This window comes from Pogona vitticeps, chromosome 15 (genome assembly GCF_051106095.1).
Source record: "Pogona vitticeps strain Pit_001003342236 chromosome 15, PviZW2.1, whole genome shotgun sequence".
NCBI lineage: Eukaryota > Metazoa > Chordata > Lepidosauria > Squamata > Agamidae > Pogona > Pogona vitticeps.
In genome coordinates this window covers 3,072,660-3,087,444 of record NC_135797.1, presented here as the reverse complement: position 1 = coordinate 3,087,444, position 14,785 = coordinate 3,072,660, and the positions used below count along the sequence as shown (strand labels likewise).

General features: G+C 49.8%; 1 protein-coding gene across 1 annotated transcript in view; it reads left to right on the top strand.

Annotated features, from left to right (window-relative positions):
• The first annotated feature begins 493 nt into the window (after positions 1–493).
• INTS3 (integrator complex subunit 3) overlaps positions 494–14,785 on the top strand; it is a 39,459-nt gene continuing 25,167 nt past the window's right edge. Inside the window, exons 1-7 of the mRNA XM_072983761.2 lie at positions 494–1,424; positions 6,607–6,690; positions 7,069–7,152; positions 10,552–10,665; positions 11,424–11,508; positions 13,340–13,406; positions 14,444–14,588. Of these exons, the coding sequence (XP_072839862.2) occupies positions 1,287–1,424; positions 6,607–6,690; positions 7,069–7,152; positions 10,552–10,665; positions 11,424–11,508; positions 13,340–13,406; positions 14,444–14,588 (717 nt within the window). The 5' untranslated portion in view covers positions 494–1,286. The remainder of the gene's footprint in view (positions 1,425–6,606; positions 6,691–7,068; positions 7,153–10,551; positions 10,666–11,423; positions 11,509–13,339; positions 13,407–14,443; positions 14,589–14,785) is intronic.

The following is a 14,785-nucleotide window of genomic DNA, read 5'->3' as shown; positions in this document are numbered from 1 at the left end:
TTTTTACTTGTGTGTGTGTTTTATATTTATAACTAGCTAGTTAGCAATAGATATAAATATAGACGTAGATATATGGGTATATACTTAATCTACTGTTTAAGGTTAAATAACCAAAATAAAAATAAAAATGGATTTATTTAAATGAATTAATAATAAATTAAATAATTCCCTTTGTGTCCGAGAAAAAAAATGTGAGAACTATCCCGGAAACCGCCTCAGACATCACTCGCCCTTGTCTGTCTTTAATTTTCATAAGTCTATTCCCTGCGGCCGAGTGGGGACTCCCTCCTCCCTCCCTCGTTCGAACGCCCAGTCCTCCGTCCCCCGGGCGCGTCGTCGCCTGTCCGTCAAGGATCCCTCCAGCCTCTCATTGGGCCGGAGCCCGGGAGGAGGCGGGCTTTTCCGGTGGATGGCCGAGCGAGGGGCCGCTTCCGGCGCCCGTTCCTTCCTCTCGCACTCGCTCGTCTCCCCCCCAGCCCTGACTTCCGGTTTCTGGGAGGCTGGCTGCTCGCTGGTGGTGGTGGTGGTGGCGACGGCGGTGGTGGGGGGCGAGGAGGTGGCACGCGCTCCTCCCTCCCTCCCCCCCACTCTCTCCCCCCTCCTCCTCTCTTTTTAGCCCCCCCAATATATAGGACCCCCCCTTGAGAGACAGAGAGAGAGAGAGAGACACGCCTACAAAGAGCGCCCCCCCTTTTTTGGGCTCCCCTTAAGCTCCTCCCCCTGGGGCTCCAAGCCCCGCCCCTAGAAAGCCCCCCCGGCCCGAACGGCCCGCCCCTTTAGAACGTGGAGAGAGGGGGCTCCCCCTTTTGCCCACGTGACCCCCCAACTCCACTCTCCCAGAGGGCCTCCTTGGCTCAGCGCAGTCTACCCCAAAAAGGAGGAGTGGGAAGAGATTCCCCCCTCCCTTTCCCCATTGCTCCCAATTCATCTGGGGAGGGGGCAGACGAGGGGTTCTGCACCCCCCCACCCTCTCAGGAGGTTGGGGGGCTTCCCCCTCATATATATATTATTATTTTTCTCAAAAAGTGCCCCCCCCCAGTTTTGGGGCACAGGTTGCATGTGTGCATAAAAAAGAGGGGAGCAGCCTTAGAAAGCACCCCATCCCTCTCCTGTTTGTCCCCCAAACCTCTTCCCCCCACCAATCATCTTCCCATAGCAAAGGTTCATTGGGGGGGTGAGGGTGGGGCCTTTCCCCATCGATCTCACCCCCCGGCCCTATTTTTTGGCAAGGGGGAAGAGAGAAAGAGAGAGACTCACCCCCACCACCCCAATCCCACCCCCCTGCTATGGAAATGCAGAAGGGGAAAGGGGTCACGGCAGCTCCTGGAGGAGGAGGTGGTGGTGGTGGTGGAGGAGGAGGAGGAGGAGGAGGCGGGAAGCTGCTGAGCTACACCAGCCTGGATGCCAAAGATGAGTTAGAGGAGGTATGTAGAGTGGGGGGGGGGGGTAGGGGGCAATCAGGGAGGGGGAGGGGGCCCTTAGAGGGGAACAAGGGGGCGTTTCAATGACGATGATGATGGTAATGATGACAATATAATAATAGTAGTAGTAATAATAATAACAATAGTAATAGTGATAATAGTGATAATAATAGTGATGATAATCATAACATGGTTTTGGTAAGCGTGTTGCGTCGCCTGCACCTTTTAAGAATGTGGCTCCTCAATTTGAGGACTGGCCCTTTGCCGAGAGATAAATGCCATCTGACCCCAGTCATTTGCAAAGGGCTTCCTTGAATGTCAAAAGGGGGGGGGGCAAATCCTCTTCCTGGGCCTGTCTTCTGAGTAATAAATAATAATCACGTGCGCTCAAGTCAATTTGGACTCAGTGGCAAGAGTTTTTTTTTCCAGGTAGGAGATGCTTGGAAGTTGTTGAACCTTTCCTGCTTCTTCCGGGGGGGGGGGGGGGTGCCCTGGGGCTGTGCAGCTTGCCCAAGGCCGCCCAGGCTGGCCCTACTCGCCAACCACCCAGTTATTTTGGTAGCTGGCTGTGAAGCCAGAGGTTGGGAGGTGGATTCCCCCCCCCCATGGTGCCTCTTGAGAGCAGAGCCAGCCTGGGTAGCCTTGGGCAAACTGCTCTGTTTTCCCAGGGCTCCCCTGGTCTGCCCAATAGGAGTGCCTTTGCTTGGGGGGGCCAATCTCTTGATCCCCCACGGATAGTGCTGGAGGGCAGAGACAAGCAGCTCCTGGCCATCGCTGATTCTCAATGGAAACGGTGGATTGGATCCCTATTTCAGAGCTGGGAAGAACGAGGTGGGAGGATGCCCCCCCCCCAAAAAAAGCTGGTTAGAGGATGCATACCTGAGGCTGGGCTGAAATCTTTTCATTCTACGCAGTAACTTATTTTCTTCCTTAATTCATTACTTTTAGCTCCACTGTAAAAATATGCCTTTGTTTCATAGTGTGCTTATTTAAGGGATTTATTTTGCAGTCGGGGGCCGGGGGTCAGCTGGTATGTTGTTGCTGTGGATAGAATGTTGGACTAAGATTCAGGAGACCTGGGTTCGAATCCCCACGTGGCCATGGTAACCCCTTCCTTAAACGTCTCATGGATCACTAATACCCTGTTAAGGTCACCGAAGTTGGAAGCGATTTGAAGGCACATCATAAGAACAGTACAGGTTGCTGTTTGGTAATATTTGTGGTAATCTGAGCAAGACATTTTGCTGTATGAGACATGGCAGTATTCGTACTACGGCTGGTTCCATGTATGGCACCATCTGGTTTAGCGCTAGAGGATGGGAGCGCATCCGTGGACCACAGGATGTTTCACTGTGCAGAGGGTATAGATACAGGCCAATAGGAGCTATGCACCTGCCTTTTTTTTAATCCACACTGCACGCTGCCTTCTTTTGAAGCATCTGAAATAAGTATTGGTGTTTCAGGGTGTTTTTCTTTAGTATTAAAAGAGTGTTTACAGAAGGAAGGTTTTGTGTTACAGATTAGGAAACAAAATGAGCACACTGTAGCGCAACATGTTTTCTTCCTAGAATAACAATGAAATTGCTTTTTTTTTTTTAAAAAAAGGAAAATGATGTAATTCAAGCCACTTGATTTGCTAGAACCTCTGTGGATGCCGTCCCGGTGATTGATCGGCCTTCGTGAGCTGGCAAAACGTCTCTCATGTAGCTCCAAAGCTGATTTATATTCCCGACAAGACTGTCAAATATGTTAGGCTCATATATTTGAGACGCACTGAAGCTGCTGTTTTTATTTCCTCCAGAACTGGTACTCTCCAGTGCCATTGGGTTGTACGTGGACGATTTTTGTGTGGTGGACTTTGTGCCACTCAGTAACCCCATTCACGCGTAACGTTAAACGATGGTTTGCATTAACTGTGGTTTATTGTTTTGCCTTGCAGAGGACCGGATGCACAAAAGTCCCCCTATTTCTTATATATATTTTTTCTTCTACTGCTGCTTCTCTCCGGCCTGATTTCCTATAGGCTTGTACGGTAGCATCTTTCAGAGAGAGACAACCCCATGTCTGAATCAGGGGGTTATAATCCACGAAAGCTCAGATTGACGCCAGGCTGTTAGTCTGTAGGGTGCATTATACGTCTGTTTCCTCTCAGGTGATTAAGCTGGGGAAGGAGAGCCATCATCAAGCAAATTTGGGCCGTATGTATTGTTTTTATTAGTAAAATTTACCTCCAAGCCTTGCCTTCACTGAAGTCAAAGTGGAGTGTGCGGTTCTCCTTCCTACTGCTTTATCTTCCTTCCTGGCAACCTGCAGGCTGAGAGAACGTGGTGGCCCAGTGAGTTTTCATGGGTGAAAGAGGGGATTTGAACTCAGATCTCCCGAGTCTCAACCAATTTGCTTTACTTTTCTGGAAGCCCAGATTCTAACACCGTAACAGGATGGCAAACCACATCTAAAATTCAACAGACTTCAACCGGCCTTATCATCACAGAGCTAGAAGGGTCCCTGTGGATCATGGAGGCATGCGGGGAGGGGAATTCAAACTCCCAAACTACTTATGTGGCAGGGAGTTCCAATGTCTGAGAGCACCACCGAGAAGGCCCTCTTCCGTGTCCTCCCCCACTTTCACTGTATCTGTGAAGGTGATGGGATTGATAGAAAGGCCTCCCTTGATGATCTTAACACCCGAGCTGGCTTATAAAGGGAGACGCATTCCAAGAATCCAAGCCCTTTAGGGATTTATAGGCTAAAAACAAGCTGTTTAGGGCTTTATAAGTTAGAACCAGCACTTTGAAGTGTGCCTGGAAACAGACTGGCAGCCGTCGGAGCTTCTGTAACGGGAGGTTACATAATCCTTGTAACCAAGGAGGGTGGACTTGGTGAGGTTAATATCTAGGATGGGGAAAACGCACGGAAGTAACCACCATCCAGATTTCAGACGTGGACGGCAGTCCAGGAGGCGAAGCCGTCTGAAATCAGGGCTCCGTAGCTCGCTTAGTGAAAACACTTCTTTCTTAGCCTCTGGGATTTCAGAGATGAATGCCCAGCTTAAAACCACGTCAGCACAACCGTAAAAAAATTCCGCGTTGACTCCGAAACAGCCACATCTGCAGGAAACTGTCCACGGTAGTCACCCAAGCCGTGTTAGAAAGAGGAGGGAGGGAATTTTATCTCCTGGTCTCTGAAATTCTCCCGGCCCTGACCCGAAGGTTTTGTCATGTCGTCTAGAAATATGTGCAACCTTGGTCTCTCCCAGCCACCGCTTCGGATATCTCTTTTAGCCTTTGGCTCATCATTCCATCAAATCTCTTAGAACTTCAGAGGGCTACGAAGCCTTGAAATGCCACCAGAGACCCCCAAGGGCTGAGCCTGGATGGGTTTGCTTACCCAAGCCCATACAGCCGGCTAAGCTGGGTGTTTGTAGGAACGGGAGGTGGAAGACTCGAATCCGGACCTTCCCTTGGTTCTGAAACCTTCCTCATCCTCGACACCGCTTACTTTAAGCTTCACGCCCGTCGGCTTTCAGCCTGGGTCTCTTTTCTTGCTAAGAACTCTGCCACTCGATCCCGGAAGGTCACGATTCTGGGATCTTAGTTCATGCGTTTGGCGCAGAAGGGAATACGGATTTGCAGGACTCCGCCGCCTTTGTTCACTGCGTTCTGTACGTGTCTGCTCACCCTCGTTAGCTTGGAATCCTGCCTTTTAATGATGTACGCTGCCTTGGGTCCTTTTTAAATATGAAATATAAACATCCTATATATTATTTAAATGTAAAATGTTATTAATTAATTCTGGGGAGCTGGAGAATTCTCGCCCGACTTGTGACTTTTTTTTCCGCAAACCTAATGTTGCCTGCCATGGAATCTTGTTTCCGTAATGAAATCGTGCAGCGGCTACTTAAGGCGACTCAGACGATGAAGATCCCCAGTGGGTCTGCCAGCGGGCCACGCCATGTCCGGCGTTAAGGGAGTCGTGTGCCAAAAAAGAGAGAGAGAAAAAAGAACTAACATGAGCAGGTCTATTTGGTGGAATTTTAAGTCCCTAAATTCCAGCAGATGTTCGCCCAGTGTGGAGATCATCCTGCTAAGGAGAGGCCAGAGAGAAAGAAAAATAGTAATAACCAGGCAGAGTGTGAGCTGGACATAGTAATAGGTCACCGTGAACGTAGACGCCCTGTGATGGCAAGGAGTTCGAGGCCCAAAGATGACTAATACAGAGTATTACGAGTGGAGGCGACTGGAGGTAGCCTTTAGGAGCCGGGCCGAGCCAAACATCTCCCATCAGCGGAATTGCTTCTCCGAGGATTGCCCGAGAGTTGTTGATTAAATGGAACGACTCCAGAATCAAGTGGGCTCCAGCCAGGCCTCCATTCATCATGTCTGCAAAGCTCTCCATGTAAGATATGGGTTACAGAGTCGGTCGCCCCTGCCAGCGGAGTGTTAAGTTTTGCCTTTGCAAACTTTTCCCAGGGACCGCTGGGCAGTGGTGGAGGAAAATGGATGTGTTTTTTTTAAAAAAAATCCAATTGTTATAAAATTTTAAAAAGTTTTTTTAATGGAAGTGGTTTACAAAAATCCTGTTTTAAAAATTTAATTTGTCCGAAAAAAAGTCCAGTTTTAAAAACTTTGAATTGTGATTTAAATCAGGTTTTGCCCTGGGGGTATACCGAACCTGTCGGCAAGTGTTTTTTGTAAACCAGCCTCTTTTTCTCACCTGTATGCATGAAGTTGTCTTGATTTAAATCGGTCCATCTGGTTTTCCTCTACCTCCTTCCCCCACATTGACGGTTCACAGAGTGATTGTCTGGGCAACCTTTGTGTGTGAGAGAGCTAGTGCAGAAACAGGATCCCTTTTTCACTAAGGGGATCCTTTCCGGAGTGGTGTCTCGCCCTTTCTAGTCTCCTACCTCATCAGAAGATGTCCTCAATTCAGACTTCATCCCCGGACTTCCGAATAAGACCGGAATAATTCATGACCTCTTGCACTCAAAAGTTCGCCTACCCACCGAAACTTGTGCAGATCATTTGTAGCCCAAAAAGATTGAGAAAAAAAAAAGGACAATTTCAGTGAAATTCCTGGCTGGTCGCTTGGAGGAATTTCTGCTCATCGCAGGCGAGTGGTGGTTTTGAGCGTCGGCTCACTCCTTCCTTTCTGTTGGCTAACGGGTTTGGTTTATCCCTTTCAGAGGCTGGAAAGATGCATGGGGACCGTCACCTCTCTGACCAGCGGCGTCTCGGAGAGGGAAGCTAACGATGCGCTGAACGCTCACGTGAGTCTCTCCTGCCTTGCAGATTATTTTGTGGTACTTCTGGATAAGTCTACGATGTGACTTCCTTGGCTCCTTGACTGCATTTTATAGAATTCTCTCTCTCTCTCTCGCTCTCTCTCTGTCCTTTTCCTGGGAGATCTCTCATGTTTTCATCTTTATTTATTGAAATGCATGTATAGTACTGGGTGGGGTACAATTGCCCTCTGTAGTTCCAGGTTGTGCATTTTATTTGATCAGATGATCCTGGTGTGGCTTCAGGCCGTGATGGCTTGGTGTCTTCCTGCTCCTGTCCTGGGGAAACTCTGTTGGGGGGTTTATCTGTTCCTCAGAGTCTCGGCTTCTTGTTGAATTCTTTGCCTTCATTTCCCCCTTCTTCAGGTGTGCAAAGGATCCCCACAGCACGAGGAGATATGCTTAGGGTTGTTCACCCTGATCCTCACCGAGCCTGCTCAGGCACAGAAGGTAAACATCCTGGCTCTTGTTTGGAAAAGCTCTGTGGATGCTTGGGCCCAGCGTTTCTCTTTCTGTCGTGTGCCGTGCAAAGGATTGCAAATGGTTTAATGTATTCTCAAAGGCACCTCCTGGTGTTCAGGAGGGATTTGGGGGTGGGTGGTTATGGGCTACAATCCCCACAATTCTCCATTCTGGGAGTCCTACTGGACAGACAGACAGACAGACAGACAGACAGACAGACAGACAGACAGACAGACAGACAGACAGACAGACAGACAGACAGACAGCTAGCTAGCTAGCTAGCTAGCTAGCTAGCTAGCTTTCAGGCATCTATATTTAGCTCACCTGGAAGAAAGGCCTATACGGGAAGGCTTTGAAACTAGGCCTAGCTCTACTCAAGCTTCCTGTTCTTGCCCCAGTGCTAGTTGGGAGCTTTTCTTCTGAACAGGATGTACAAGATGGAACTAGGCCTAGCTAGGTCACAAGATGGAACTAGGCCTAGCTAGGTCACAAGATGGAACTAGGCCTAGCTACCCTGTTTCCCCGAAAATAAGACCTAACCTGAAAATAAGCCCTAGTGTGATTTTTCAGGATGCTCGTAATATAAGCCGTACCCCAAAAATAAGCCCCAGTGAAGTGAAAGCCCTCCACCCTTGGTGCAGCCACCAAAAAAAAAAAAAAAAAAAAAAAAAAGACGACAGGACTGTAAAATAAAACATCCCCTGAAAATAAGCCCTATTGCATTTTTGGAGCAAATAAGACTGGGTCTTATTTTGAAAATAAGACCCTGTATTATTTTTGGGGAAACATGGTAGGTTGCAGGATGGAACTAGGCCTATCCAGGCCACAAAGCTTTTAAAAAACAAATGGCATAATGCATTTGCAGCTAGATTCTGCTTTATGGAGCTTTATTTTTGCAAGTCCTTGATGGCCTTGTACCCCCCCCTTCCAATTCAATTATTCTATGATTCCTCCTTCCACTGCCCTCTTCTCTGCTGCCTTGACCCCTGCCTGCCCCCAGCACCAAACATTAGCCCTGTAAAAACTCAACCCGCTGCCGGCAGAGACATAGGCATGTGTTGCATGCCCAGAGATGTGCTGCCTCTAGCACTACTTCTCTCCCCCCCCCCCCTTTGAGGGTTCTTGCTTTTAATTAACGTTCTGGAGGGAGACTTTTCTTCTTCTCTTTCTTTTTTTTTCTTTTTTTCATCTTGCACCCTGGCTTCAAAGCCGCTGCCACCTTGACGCCTCTTCCCTCTCTGGATCTTTCCTCTCTAGGGTGGGCCATAGCGGCTCAGTTCTGATTTATTCCTCTCCGCAGCACATCCGTCAAGCCGCCTTCCCTTTCGTCTAATGAAATGGGTTGCGTTAGGAGGAGGGGGGAGGGTGGGTGGCCGGGGCTCGGCGGCGGAAGCGGTGGTGGAAAATGAATCGTCGTGCGGCAAATAATGAAATCATCTGGATCTCTCCCTTTTCCGGCTGCTGCTTCAGGGACCCTTCTGCGTTAACATAAAACTCTCCCCGTGGATCGGGCATAGGCTGGGTTCGTGTGTAAAAGCTGAGTGGCTTAAGTCTCTCTGGCTGTGGAGCCAGACGTCATGAGTTCGATTTCCCCGCTGGGCTTCCTTGGTCGGGGCTGGACTGGATGATCCGTAGAGTCCCTTCCAGCTCTGCGATGCCAATTCAAGGAGGGTTCTGCTTTGTATTCATCTTGGACATCATCTCCCTGAAGAAACAATAGCTTTAAAAAAAATCTGTTGCAAACCATAATTAGAAGCTTTCCCTGTTCTCTTGCAAACAGAAACGTAGAAAGTTTTATTGTAACTCACGCTATCAGCCTGGCTACAGGTCTTCGGGTTTCCGGTGGCGATCCTTTCCTCGCCCTGTCTGGGGATCCTCTCCAAGCACTAGCCAAGCCCAACTTGGCTTAGCTTCCAAAAATCAGACGGGATCGGATGCATGTAGGACCACAGAGATCGGTTCAAAGCCTCCCTGCGGATGCTGAAAACGTCGAAGTAATGGAACGCTATACATTGCGTGGTCTCTGTTTCCTTCCAGGTGCCACGTCTGGTCAATACACCCTGGAAATGCATTTAAATAGGTATTTCTAGGGGTGTGTGTGTGTTGTTTTGTATTTTCAGTCAGTGAATTAGCAGGTATTGATCCCGCGGATAGAGGGGGTCCTGCCGGAGTAGCCGTCGCAATGTCTGGAGGGGTTTTGTGGAAGAGGATTGCTTTCTTTTTAACCTCCGCGCCTCTTTATCTAAAGAATGCTGCCTCGCTTTGTGAATCAAAGGCGCTGTTTTGGCGGATTATATTCTGTTTGGTGGCCGTTGAAGGCTTGAAGTCCACCTCGGTCTTCGTCTGGACTTAGGAGGGAAAGCCCCAAGTGAAACATCTGGCGTACATCCCGTCCTTTTCGGGCAAAAGGAGAGCTTTGCCTTCTCATTGTGAGCGGTCCTCTAGACGCGTGCAGAGTGCTTCCTTTTATCCCGGGAGGGACGCTTCTGTGGCCTCCTCATCTTTCCTGCCGGCCTGCTCCTGACGCATCAGGTGCTTTCCATGGGTCAGAAGCCATTGGGGGTTTTAATTTTAATTTTTGCTGGGGGCGCCGTTCGGCGTTTGAACCCAGCCCGAAAGGTTGAATGATGCGTCTGTGCCTTTTTGAAAGGGCGCCGGGTTTAATCAAAGGCCCCTTCCAGGACGTCATTAACCTCTCGAAGGGGGAATGAATAAGGGGGGCCGCCTCCCTTCCTGTCTCGGGGGTGGTGTGACATTTACCAGCGCTAATGATCCCTAACGAAGAAACTGTTGAACCTAACGAAGAAGCTACGCTGCTTTCTGGTCTCCCATGTCATCACTTCTCATTTTAGACCTTTACAGCTTCTGGTTTGGGCGCATGGACCAGAAAACACATCCTTATTTGACGATATCCAGAACGCGATGCAGAACATGACGAATATTATGGGGATGGTTACATTTATATCCCAGTGTTTCCTCCCGTGAGCTCAGGGCGGTGCACGTTCTTCCCCCATCTTCCTAACAGCCCTGCAAGGAAGGCCGAGAGGGTGCTGCGACTGGGCCAGTACGTTCTGTGGCTAAGCAGGGATTAGAACCCAGGTCTCTCGTGGCCTAGCCCGAGGCCCCACTGCCTCTGAGGTGGCTCAGTTTGACAAAGTGTTGTTTTGCCGTTGTGATTTGTGTTTTCGACTGTCGGTGACTCCCTTAATTTTCAGGCCACCTTGTCACGGTGTTACTGCTACCACCACCAACAAAAAGGCACTTCCCCCAGTTTTTTACCCAGTTCTCACATTTTAGGTTCTTAGGTTGAGTCCCGTCTCTCCCCCCCCCAGCACCCCCAAAAACGGCACCCTGAATCCTCTTCCAACCTGCTTTTTGTCCCTGCAGAGTTACCGGGACCTGGCGCTCGTCAGCCAAGACGGGATGAGCACCGTCTTGAACAAGATGAACCAGATCCTGATGGAGAAATACTTGAAACTCCAGGACACGTGTCGCACCCAGGTAAGGCTTCAGAGCGTAAGAGAGCAGGTGGGGAAACGCCAGAGGTGAGGGGTCTTTTGCCCGAGGCTCTTAAGCTCCAGCCAAAAAGCCCCCCCTCGGCAGCTCCTCTGTGGAATCTAGAATTCTGCAACTACGAAGCCCAGGTTCCCCAACCAGAGTATGCGCTGTGGATTCCCGAGTTCCCTTTGTTGGCCCTGTACCGTCTCATTTCCCGGACCGGTTCTGGCCATTTCCCCCCCCCTGGAAATGGGTGGGAGAAATGCGAGAGGACAGCCATGTAGGAACTCCGGACGGTGAGCAGGAAGTAAGTCTGGAGAGTCAGCTGGACGTCCCAAATCTGATTTTTTCCCCCCAGCCCCTGGCCGTAAACTTGCTCTGGGATTTCGGACGCGGAAATGTGCTCCTTGTGCGGCCTCGAGATTGTGGCTTCTTTTAGGCAGTCCGTCCCTCTCGCCTTTGGTCTTCCTCTTGTCCTGCTGCCTTTCCACTTCCTCTAGTAGGGTTGTCTTTTCCAGGGAATCCTGCCTTCTCAGGATGTTCGCCCCCCCCCCCCCGAGCAGGAGAGCTTCGGCTTCAACATTTTTGCCTCTAGGGATGATTCAGGCTGAATTTGATCTGGCATCCAATTCTTCAGGGTATCCACAACGCTCTTTCCTCCACCCCCCCCTTTCAAACAAATCCAGTTTTTTCCCCCCTTGCTTCACCGTTTTTAACAAACAGGTTCTAAATCTTACCCCTTTGCTCCTGCGCTTTTGCAGATGGTGTGGCTCCTGCGGGAGATGGTGAGGAGCGGCGTGCTTGGCAGTGACGGCATCTGTATGACCTTCATGAAGCAAATTGCGGGTGAGCCAGCTGGGTCCGCTTGGATGGGAGAGATCAGCTTGGTAACGTAGGATGCTGTGGACCACCGTCTGCCCTTTTTCTTGGTTTCCCGGGGAGAGAAGACTCAGAGGCGCTTTACTCTTCCCTTCCTCTAGGGGGAGCCCTGGGACTCTGTGCAGCTTGCCCAAGGCTACCCAGGCTGGCTCTTCTCCCAGGAGGCCCTATGGGGGGATTCGAACCCCCAACCTCAGGCTCCACAGCCAAGACCCCTTAACCCCTGAGCTATCCAGTCAGCTCCAGTTGGCTTACTCCAGTTTACTCCAGTTTAATGGAATACATCTACTTTTAAGCCAAGAGACGCAGGAGAGCAGATGGAGAGCGGGCGGCTGTTTTTCCTCTAAAAGCCACCGAGATCAGAACAATTTTAACACCATTAACAGCACACCACTGGGAAAACAGCTTCGTTAAGAAACAGGACAAAAAGTCCAGCCTTTAATTTGTGTACCTGATTATTCCCTCTTTAAAAGACCCCGTGCGCGTGTTTTGGGTCTCATTTAAGGAGGAGGGGGGAAAAATCACCTTAATTTAAGGGAAATAATAACCACCGAAGCTTTATTCATCCCTCATCTAGAACATTGTCCAATTTGGTAAAATGGTTTGTCTGGAAAACATTTTATAAATTGGTTTGCGCGCTGGTGCTTATTATTTTTTTTTTAAAGGCTGCATGCAAAATTAAAGTAGCCTAGCAGACTCCTTTTTTCATTTGATTGGAAGCACTGATATCTTAATTTTGGCGAGCAATTGGGATGGTAAACATGCAAAGGAAAAAAATGGAGATTTTTCGACAGACCCCCTGTTTCTGTTTTTCCAAATCCCCCTTTTCCTCTGGTTTAGCCGATCCTGGAGAGAGATTCAGTGGGGAATCTAACAAAGTCCATGGGACAGAGCTTTGCCCAAATCCTCTCTGGCTCTCCCTCCTTGGGAAGCCCCCCCCCCTTTCACAAATCGGTCGTCTTCTTGGTCTCTCCCCCATAGATTCTGTTTTACGACTTTCCGGTTATCAGTCATGTACCTGGCAACTGTTTAGGGGCTCCTCGCTTTGACAAGTTGGCTTCCAAAAACAGGATTAGAACTGAGTGGAAGCTGGAAGCCCAAAGGAATTTGCCTGCAACCAGACGGAAGGAATTTTCTGGACTCTGCTGTCTTTCTTTTAATCCTGTGGAGTTACCTTAACGTGTTGTTTTTCCTGTGCTCTCAAGTTGCCCCCCCCCGCAAACTTATGGTTACCCTATGGATGAGCAATCTTCAAAATATCCTGTCCTCAATGTCCCTCTTCTGAACTCAAAAGTCGTGGCTTCTTTTAGGGTGCCTGTCCATCTCATATTTGGGTCTTCCTCTTCTCCTGCTGCCTTCAACTTTTGCCAGCGTGATTGTCTTTTCCGGAGTCATTACCTTACAAAAGGAGGAGACAAATAACTTAATTTGCGCTTGGGCCTCTTCTTGGACTCTCAGATCTCCAGACAGCTTGTCCTGAGTCACAGAAACAGGTGCCAGAGGAACTCCTGGCAACCAGAAAGGGATAAAAACATTTCACTTGGCCTGGGCTGCATGGTGGAGGAGAGAGGGGGATCCCTGACAGGGGAAGACATAAAAGCTTTCCCCCCCCCAACAGCACATCTGCCCTTCTTTAGCTCAATGGCTTAGGCCTCTGACTTCGGAGCCCGAGGTGGGGAGTTCGAATCCCCACTGGGCATCCTTCACAGAGGCCGAGCTCAATGATCCATAAGGTCCCTTCCAGGGCTGCCGTTCTAAGAGGATGATGACGACGATTCTTCTCATTGTGTCATTGCAGGCGGGGATGTGACGGCCAAGAACATCTGGCTGGCGGAAAACATCCTGGACATGCTTACGGAGCAGAGGTGGGTCGGGTTCGCTGGGTTGGTGGTTGGGGGGGACGATGTTGGGGTTCAACCCTACTTGTTGCGGAATGAAGGTGCCCTTTGATCTTGGTAGCCAGGGCCCTCCTGAACCCGGGCATTCAGAGGATGTCTTGAGAGGGCAGCCATCGTAGAAGGGAGGGTCACACTTCTCCAACAGACTGAGCCCCCCGCTGGCACGCCGTGTTTATTCTCAGCAGCAACTGTTCTTTCTCATCACTGCAGCAAGCAATCAAGTTGTTAAAAGCAGGGACCGAGAGCTAGCTTTCTCTCTCTCTCTCTGTCTGTCTCTTTCTCTCTCTCTCTCTGTGTACACACTTCCTTCTCCGGGAGAAGCCCGGCTGCGGCCACATTGCCACACAGCACCATCTAGTGCTTCCACGGGGAAGGTGGGTACATTTTACACACTGGGAATCACTCTGTTTTTTTTAAAAAAAATCTATTTCAGATCTTTTTTTTTCCCACCCCGCCTTTCTCCTTCAGAAGGGTCCAAGGCAGCTCAGAACGTCCAAAGACACTATTGAAAAGGAAAACAAAAGAAAGGGAATATACAAAGATTGGAAACGATCAAGCCAGATGCCACTCTCAAAGACTGTAAACAAAAGCAAGGTGGTTAGCCCTGCACATCAATGTTCCAGCAGAGGCTGGAGACAGACAGAGAGAGAGAGAGAGAGAGAGAGAGATATTATTCAGGCAGAGTGGGAAGTGAGGGAGACGGAAACCAGGTTTCAGTTAAACCGTACGTCTCTGCAAAATTAGAGAACAAAGCTACAGTTTCTCAGAGGTGCATGGAGCCTATGGTGGCTTGAATGCTCATTCCTCTGCTTTGGTGACCCCATGAGGACCCTGTGTTAGTGCTGAAACGGTTGGGAACCAGTGCTTTAGGGCGTCCTCGGCCGAGGCCTGTCAGCTCCATCCTCTGGAGCAGATCCGGTGGTTTCATCAGTGGGGAGGGCCACCTTTTGCATTCGGGCCTGGCGTGTGGACGCTAAGCCACGTCCGGGTGTCCTTCCTTTCAGAGAGTGGGTGCTGAAGAGCGCCATGCTGATCGCCATGTCCGTCTACACGTACCTGCGCCTTATCGTCGACCACCACGGCGCCCCTCTCCTCCAGGCCCTGCGGCAGAAAGAGGTGGACTTCTGTATCTCTCTTCTCCGGGACAAGGTGAGACCCAGAACGTTGGGCTCTCTAAATCACGGCTGGGGATTTATTATTTCAGGGATGCCGACGATTATTTTTAAGCCCACCTTTTATCCTTAAAAATGACACAGGGAGAGTTAAAGCTTGGCTGAAGAGAAGGATCTTGACCTGCTTGCAGAAGGACCGCCGAGATCGGGGCTAGCCTGGCCTCTAGTGGCAGG